Below are 9091 nucleotides of genomic sequence, written 5' to 3'. Positions count from 1 at the left end.
AGCTCGCGGCACAGTCTCCACCAGCTGTGTTTTAAGAGACATTTTTAATTAAAAAAAAAAAAAATAAAAATCACTGCCTTGTTTTGAGATGCCGGATCCTTTCCGGCGTGCTCCGAAAACACCGCTGCTCCCAGTTCCCTCCAGCACTCGAGCCAAGCTTAGCGAGCAGGGAGAGCTGCTCCCAGTACACAACTTGGCTTTAAAACCTCATGGATCGTAAAGGACCAGGAGGTGCCTCCGTAGGCGTCAGAATGGGAATTCTGAATAGGCATCACACGCTTGTTTAAACCCTGCCTTAAACACCTAAAGACTTCACTGACCTCTGTCTCAGTGGCATTCTCAAGGTAGTGCCGCTACACTGCACTCGGGTTGCTGCATCTCAGGGTAGTGCTGCGAGGACCAACGCTGCACAGTTCTCCTATCGCTTAAAAGAAATAAGACTCCTTTGAATAAATAAGCTGTGATAGAAATATATTTACACTATGCACATTTTTACAGCACATACAACGTACTAAAAATTCGCCAGCAATAATACCCCCACCCTCCAATTCACTACAGTCAAAAGTGAAGGGTTTGAATTTTTAAGGTTTTTATTAGAGAAGTTGAAAGTTTCATCTCAGGACTGACAATAACATAATTATCTCTTTTCATTTATCTTGTTTATAGGAATATGTAGAATTTGTTTGTACAAGCATATACAACAAAGTAATTGGTGCTTAGTACATTGAAATCAGGAATCTGATTTGTCCTAAACTACCGGTTTTCCATGCAGTCATCTTTGAATTGGCAGCATGGACAAATTCCAAGCGGAATGCTTACATGCATTGTTTTGCAATATAACTACAGCAAGCGCTGGAAAACATGCAAATTAACACATTAGCAAATTGGTTTTCTATCTAATGGACATAAAAAGGTTATTCCTGATATGAAATTCTGAAAATCTGCATAAATACTTTTGTGTAAAATTAAATTAGTTATGTACTTTTCTTTTACTACAAGTATCAAGAATGCCCACGTAATTAATATACACACATATATATAGAGACCTCGTTATGCTAAAAGTCTTTGTAATTAATCAAACAAGATTCTGTGCCATACATTTAGTCAGTATTTACCAGCTAGTAGAATGACTGTGGTCATATAGTAGGCATTACAGCCTTAATAGCATTTGTATCACATGCAAACATACTCTTAGCATTTCTGTTGACTAACTTTATCACGTGGCAACAAGTATGTGATTTTCTACAATGTTGTGATTCCGAAGTGTATAAATACTTTTTACATTTTCACAGTTACAAACTTTTTGCCAAAAGCCATTTAAACAATCGTTAAGTTACAATGAACTGTAGTATCTGGGGGGTCTGCAGCAACAGGATCAAAATGCGATTTCTATACAAGCGATGTAGGATGTAAACTTCTCTTAAAGTGCCTAATACGTAATTCCTTAGAGCACTGATCAGTTTTGGCACAAATACACTGTATTTCCCTCACGCCAACCATCGCAGTCACTTTTACAGGCCTCTTTCGGACATGATAGAGTTGATATGGCACTTGTGAATGACACCACTGGACTGCAGAAGCATCCTCTGGAGTTACGGTTACGGTGGATGAATTTGGCCGATGACTTTGTACATACTGTACGTTTGACTATACGCAGTTAACTTTCAACTGCCTGCTGCCTGAAAAATACTTTGAAATATAATTTAAGATTGCCCGAACAACTCCTTACTGTACTGACTATCAGGGTGACTTGGCAGAGGCTCCAGCCGGGTGGGCGCCATGGCGTGAGGTGCCGAGCGTCTTGACGAGTTGTTGCTTGTCGGGATCTGGCAGCATGAGGGTTCCCCACAATATATTATCACGCGTGAGAACACAAACGGTGAATAACACGACCTGACTACAGTTTTGTTGCCATTTGAGATGACGTTAAAAATACCTGTTGTGTTTCAAGGCTCCGATTGTGTAATTCTGACGCAGGCAGAGCTGCCTGTTGACATACGGAAAGGGATACAGGACTGGGTTTAAAAACTGTCTTTATCTTCCGATTAGTGTTTTTTCTGAACACAGGGAATTCTTATCATGGAAATCCAACAAAGGAAATTCAGTGCCCAGTGTTAAAAAAAAGAATAAAATAATGCAAACCTTAAGACTTGGTGGTCCGTAGCTACACTTTATACATTAAAAACAAAAACCAAAACCAACCCCCCCTAAAAACAAACAAAACAAAAAAAAAAAAAGAAAAAAAGCCCACTTTTAAACCTCAGCAACACTATTTTGCTTTCATTTTAAGGATGCTGTGTTCTCCAACTTCAATTTGCTTGTTGAGGCTTTAGACCACTGTTGCTGGCCTGCGATCCATCTCTGCTTCCAGCTTCACCATCTGCTGCATCTCCTTTGCCTGCAATCCAAAACAACCGCGTGAAGCGTTGCAGTAGACCTTTTGTTCAAAATGAAACACGTGTTCTACACGATAGTGTCTGAGTGAAAGACAGGCAAAACACAGCGAAAATATATGTAATAAAATTACATTTACACTCCACACTCCCCGCCCCCCCCCCCCCCGTGCCATTCTCTTTTCAAAATCAGATGTAGTTCTTATGTCTACTAATTCTGGGGAAATATTTTTGATCCTATTCCAAGACTCATGGGTTGACTTGCTGAGGGAGTGTATGGTAAAATGCAGAAGCTCCAATTCTGGGGAGGAAAATCGGGCAGATGCCAATTGGGATGTTTCTCCTGATGGGAAACGTCTTTGGGAACGTCTGCTTCCCCGCTGTCGTGTGAGCACTGCGATGTGGTGCTTCCTGAAATGTTTAGAGAGTTCGTCTATGATCTAGACTGGTTTCTTTCATGAAGACAATGAATGACAAAAATCCATCAATGTAACATTTTTCCTTGCAGTAGGCAAGACTTTTTAAGTAATAATATTTTAAATAGTATTTTTTTTTTTTAAATAGTCTCCATCTGACCAGGAGAACCTTACGACGGCGGACGCGTTGTTTTTCAGCTCAGGATTAGACTACGGCTACGTGCTCCGTGGGATTACACACACTGAACCCACCTGAAGCTGTACCCAGACGCACTGTGCAGAGTTCAGCAGCGAATGTACGCCAGATCTCGCTAGAAACGCTGCGTGCCTCGGGCTTTGCAAGCAGAGTTAAAGCACTGTATATACACAGCAACTGGCCGGGGAATCCCCCGCTTAAAGAGCTTTTTTAATTCCCTCCCTCTCCCTCCTTCTCTCTCTCTCTCTCAGACGCACACACACACACGCTTACTCCTCCTGCGGCTCAACTGCGGATGAGAAGCTGCACTTTGGTGTGAAACTCTGCGGTTTAAAGGCACTGGGAGTCACCATCTCTTCATTTCCTCTGAGGGCTCTCAATCGGGGAAGCTATTTAAATCTATAACCCCAAAGACTCCGAATAAGTTGACCCAGAGGGCAAGCTAACCCATCTCTCTTTACAACCCAGCTCTGGAGGATCAGGACAGGCTGAGGAAGAGGCAAACCAAGCTAATATTTTATTTGGTGTAACTGCTTTGTGTCCATCATGCAGGGAAGAATGGTTACTGGACTTGATTTACGTCAACTATGTTCCTTAAAAAGTCGTAAACGTTGCTTAGACAGGGAAACGGGCTATATAAGCTCCTACTTAAAGAGTCACCTATTCTGGATGTGCAAACACACATTTGCGTATGCGAAAATGGGCAGATGTAGCTCGAAAGTAATGAGATGCACAGCTATTCATTTTGCAAGGTAAATGCGCGTTCGTGCAGATGTGATATATGTGCCTTCTTGAAAAATCTAGCCCTGTACTTTCCTAATCATCATCATCATCATCTTGGGGAAAAAAGTAATTATGATAATAGCAAAGCAACTGTCATAAATATGATTAAAAATTAATCAACGCTCTCCATTTAAATGAGTTAAAAGCTTGAAAGTAATGAAGAAATAATTTTAACATGAAAATATGGAAACATAATAAATAAATCAATATGTACAACCTCTTCTGAAATGTTGGCTGGATTTTGCCTGTGTGTGAAATGAAATTCCAGATTAAAGAAATCCCTCCCTGTGTTTGTTTCCTAGAGACTCACACATTTCACGTTTGAAGCTTGTGACTTAACACTACCAGCACATAGCGTCCTATAAATATTCTGCATGCCAATATATGGCGTACCGAACTATTTTACCGATAACTCGGTTTCAAAGAACAGACTGGCACAGGACCAGGACGCCCAGTTTTGCCAGTCCCAGGCTGGTTCAGAGACCGCTTTCTGACGTGAGCACGCCACCACCACACTTGAAGAGGAGCCTTCTGGAAAGCAGCGTGGAAACTACCGGGAATTCATGAAGCGAGTGGCCTCTGCTTTCAAAACGCTTGCTATCTAGAGAGATCTACGACAGGATAAGAACCACATACAGTAAAAGAACATTTTTTTCCCCCCTAGCCTAACGAATGCTTTTTTTCCTCATTATATATCTATAAATAAATGTTGTTAAAGCGTGTGCCGTCAGACTCAGTGGCGCAAGATACAAGCACGCTATCAATTCAAGAAAATAATTTGGATCAGGCAATACTGTTCAACGGGATGTTCAAGCTATTTCCCCTGGTAAGACAAGGGTTAACAGACGTTTCTTGAGAGTAACAATTACTTAGGAAGCCACAGCAGCACAGCCACATGGTAAATATAATTGCCATACCTTGTAACGGGTTGGATTTTGAAGTGAATTTTAAAGAGGCTGGAAGCCTCTCTTCTTTAGAGCCTAGAATGCTATTTCTAGCAATCTGTTCTATATCTCGCTATTCTTAGTGTGGAATTACTTAGTTTATTACCATATGTGGATACTCTTTGTCTGTCTATCAGCATTAGCCGTTAATCACATGCGCGTTAACACTAAAATAGTTTTCTTAGATTGTATCGGGTTTGTGTGGCGAAGTTTTGGTAGCGGGGGTGGGGGGGGGCTACAGGGGTGGCTTCTGTGAGATGCTGCGTTTGGTTTTCTTTCTCATTATCCTCCTCTGATTTGATTGGCAATAAATTAAACTATTTTTTCCCCCCAAGTCGAGTCTGTTTTGCCCATGACAGTAACTGGTGAGGGATCTCTCCCTGTCCTTATCTTGACCCCCAAGCCTTCCATTACACTTTCTCCCCCCGGTCCAGCTGAGGAGGGGGAGTGATAGAGCAGCTTTGGTGGGCACCTGGTATCCAGCCAGGGTCAACCCACCACAGAGATCAACAGACACTTCTCACAGACACAGTTTAGAACTCTAAGCGTATCTTTCAGTAACGACAGGTAACGTACGATACAAGTTAATCTCTAAACATTTCCTCTGCACATCACTGCTCGTATGCATCTGAATGGGGGGTGCTAAAGCACAAAATACTCTTAATATCGTGTCAGGCTCAAATCTCCGTGTGCAAACAGGATTAACATCGTGTTCGCTATGTCAACGGTACTTCCCAATGGTTGCATTTACAAGGAGGGCTCCAATGATAATGATTTAATTTAGAAGGAAAGCACACTGAAATAATAGTTTGCTTATTATACGTCCATCCTACCTTGTGTTTGAGACACTGCATGACAGGATTTCAAAAGCTGTTTGTACAAAAATAATAATGTCAAAATTGAGTAATAAATACAACAAGAAGCAAATTAAATGAATGAAAACTGAAGTGAGATTGAAAAATTAATGCAAGAAAAACATACATAAAACAAAACAAATTTAAATTCATAACAGTTCGTATTGAAGGCTGTTTCCACCCATCATTCTACTTTTCTACATTGTATATTCGTATGAAAAATTTCTTCTCTTGCTTGATCGGGGGAAAAAAAAAAAAAATCACGCTTTAAAATTCTCATTAAACAAATACCACCTTTATCTTGATCCAACTGGCTTTCATATATCAATGTGCATAACACCGAAACCAGGCCCAGCTGGGGGTTTGCACTGGTGCACTTTTGGGGCTAAAAGGAAGTGGTCGAAACAGCAGGTATGGAAATATATTCTCTGATGGATCAAATCAGAGCGAGTTGAAAAGCTGTTAAGGACTACCTCTGCGGTGGAGACCACCACTTGCCCACACAACAGTGGTAACCAGCATGTGAATGATCTTACTCCATTTAATCACTGATGATTTAAACTGGCTTCATCTCTGCGCTGAAATGGAGTATGAGCAAGCTCATGTCGGCTGTTGCCATCCCTCAGCAGCGGAAGCTGTAACCCCAGCCGAGGGAAGTGTCTAATTGCTGAAAGAGGTGACTCTCTTAATGACTCACGCTTATTTCCCAGCAACCTCCCTCCCTTATACGTAACGTGTTTGTCGCGTTGTAGTTAAAAGCACAACTATAATAATTCCCTCTTGTCCTTATGCTTTTAAAAACTGCATCCAAAGCTCCCTGAAGCCAATGGAAAGAAACCGCCGATAACACCTATCTCTGGATCAAGCCCATCATTTTTTGTCGACTGGCAGAGTTTACGGGGAGTTCTCTCCCATGCTCTCTACAGTGATGCCTCAGACCCCCTGTGGCCCAGCTGCCTGCCTCCCCCACCTTCCGACCGTGCGCAGATGCTGCTCAGGAGCAGACTGACTGATCCCTTCACGCTGGATGTTAGAGACAGCATCTGCAGAAACTCGGGGTGGGATGGGGAACAGACCAGGAATCTGGTTGTTGTTCAGAAGGGAGGTGGAGCAATCAGAAGACAGCGCCATGGTGGCTGGGGCTCGGCGGTAGCAGCTGCCTACGATCCTACACGCTGTCACCCCCCCCAGAAGTTAACCAGGCTGCAGCTTTTGGGGCTGGAGGACTCTCTCCTGACAGTGGAAATACTTGATTTGCATGTACTCTTCTCTTCCCTCCCGCTCTGCAAGATGGCTTTAATTCAGACTATAATGTCTGCCCGAGAGTTCCAGTTCTGCACATTTAATAACAAAGACGTACATAACCCTTGAAAGTGATGGGTATTAAATGCACCCCTGCTCTCTCATCTCACTGACTTGCAGGGTATATTCCCCTTGCAGTTTACATTTGTTTAAGCGCGGTACTGCAAGTCCATGCGATTACTACAGCTCTGCTGGCTCAACCAAGGGAACTGCGCAGAACATAGCGTTGCTTCTACCAGAAATAAGATTAGAATTTTCCTTTCTTGCCAAGTAGTTTTTCAATTAAAGCAAAAAAAAAAAAAAAAAAAAAAAAAAAAAAAAAAAAAGAAGAGCTTACAAACCGGCGGAAAATAAAAGGTATTTTAATTAGGAAAGGGTGTACTAGTACAGATAAAACTCCCCATGCTACTATACAGCTCTAGAATTCAGTCCAAACTAACTGTCTCTTAGAGTCCAGAGATGCTCTGTGCACGTTTCATCTCTATTTTCCAATCAGCACTAGAAATGTAAGTTCCAAAATGAAGGAAAGAGATAAACAGATTTGCTTGAGATACTTTTGGGGAGTAATTAAAATGGATATGCTGGGCCTTTTATGCCTGTCATATCTAGCTAACGAGTATCAACACGGCTGAACAGCCGAAGAGACCAGACTCTGGCGAAGCAGTCTAGCTTTCACAAATCTGGTTCTGCGTCATTATTTAAGTCACCTCACCTCTTCATTTTAACTCCCCAAGTAGGTGAGTGACCACAAACAAGGTAATTTTCCCAAGTTCAGTAATGACTTACATTTAGAAGCATTCTACTCAGCCTGATTCTGGTTACTGTTTTCACTAGCTCACTTTTCTTTTAAACCTTTAAAATAAGATACCTGCTCATTCTGCTTCTCCAAGACTTCTAAATGCTCGAGTTGAACTTTTTTCAACTGATCCATTTCCTTCGACTGCTTCATTGCCAGCTGTAAGCAAGAGAAAATAACGGGTGAGAAATGTTAACACATTATTAACAAGCAAAATTTAAAAACTTAGTTGAAACACATACATATGTCCCACTTGGATGGCACGAAACATCACAGGAGGCCTACTGTATCACTCACTCTTAACAAGAGCTATTAATATAATATTTATATTATACGTATTACATATATGATATATATTACATAAAATTCATACATTGCAATGCATTGTAATTTTGTTAATTTAAAATAGCTTCCTCATATAGATGCCGCATCTTTTACACTACAAGCATGTGGAACAAAGCAAGGACAAGCATGTGTTTGTTTACTGGAGTTGGATTCTCAACACAGAGAAATGAAAATGAATATCCAGAAATAATGCCCAGTGACTTTGTCAAGGTTATAGTTACCCTTTTTCTCTCTTCCAGGAACTTTTTTGTGTTGCTGCTGTTCAGTTCTCTGACTCGCCTAAAAAAATGCAAACGTTGTCCATGAAGATTCATTGGAAAAAAAGAAACCTCAAAGCTCAAAAATCACAAACTCACAGGGTATATTTTGGTTTCTGATTATCTGTACCACGTGGGACTAATGGGAAATTGTACGCTCCTCTGCCTATGCACCCGTACACTTAAAGGTTTCCAAGTACATGGACAGTATGATTGAAGACTCGGAAAAAAAAGACGAAGACCGTTGTGAATGAAGTTTGCTTCTTCCCTTACCCAAAAGGGGTAGACAGAACTTCAAAAAAATAGTTGAATTCATTTGTGTATCCTTTACTGCACTCCGCTCTCGGTTTATTTTGCTATATAAAATGTGCTGCATCTCTTAACAGGGGTAACAGGAAAATCATCTGATCGTCATAAGTAAAATTACAGCTTGCCGATGCTGTAAGGTCCTTAAAGCTGTTATTTAAGAAAAAAAGATAAGTATACAAATAATATTTGCACAAAATACCTAACTGCAAAGTGTTTCTTCCTAAGATTTCCATCATGGAATATACCAAAAATAGTTCAAAGAGCTGAATCAGACTAATTGCAAAGCCTGAAAACCAGAACTGAACTCAGGACTGCGTTCAAACCCGGGAACAGATTTCAATCAGAGTCGTTAGTGGGGGCTGTGCATTAACTGTCACCAAGGGCTCCAACAACTCATCCTCCTGATGAGCTGTAACACTCAAGGGACTTAGTTCAGTGGGAACAAGTTCAAGCCTCTTGACCAAAATAGCCCAGTGCCAAGGAGGGAACGTAAAAG

The 9091-nt window shown here is 41.2% G+C and overlaps 1 protein-coding gene across 8 annotated transcripts in view; it reads right to left on the bottom strand.

The window, feature by feature from the left end:
* Positions 1 to 512: 512 nt before the first annotated feature.
* Positions 513 to 9091, bottom strand: part of PLCB4 (phospholipase C beta 4) — a 205712-nt gene continuing 197133 nt past the window's right edge. For all 8 annotated transcript variants that reach the window (XM_054194796.1, XM_054194798.1, XM_054194797.1 and 5 more), the window contains 4 exons: positions 8251 to 8308; positions 7757 to 7843; positions 5566 to 5602; positions 513 to 2398 (listed from right to left, as the gene is read on the bottom strand). In XM_054194796.1, the coding sequence (XP_054050771.1) occupies positions 2310 to 2398; positions 5566 to 5602; positions 7757 to 7843; positions 8251 to 8308 (271 nt within the window). In that variant the 3' untranslated portion in view covers positions 513 to 2309. The remainder of the gene's footprint in view (positions 2399 to 5565; positions 5603 to 7756; positions 7844 to 8250; positions 8309 to 9091) is intronic.

Source organism: Rissa tridactyla, chromosome 3 (assembly GCF_028500815.1).
Source record: "Rissa tridactyla isolate bRisTri1 chromosome 3, bRisTri1.patW.cur.20221130, whole genome shotgun sequence".
Classification (NCBI taxonomy): domain Eukaryota; kingdom Metazoa; phylum Chordata; class Aves; order Charadriiformes; family Laridae; genus Rissa; species Rissa tridactyla.
The sequence above is the reverse complement of the archived record's forward strand: the minus strand, read 5'-3'. Positions and strand labels throughout refer to the sequence as shown.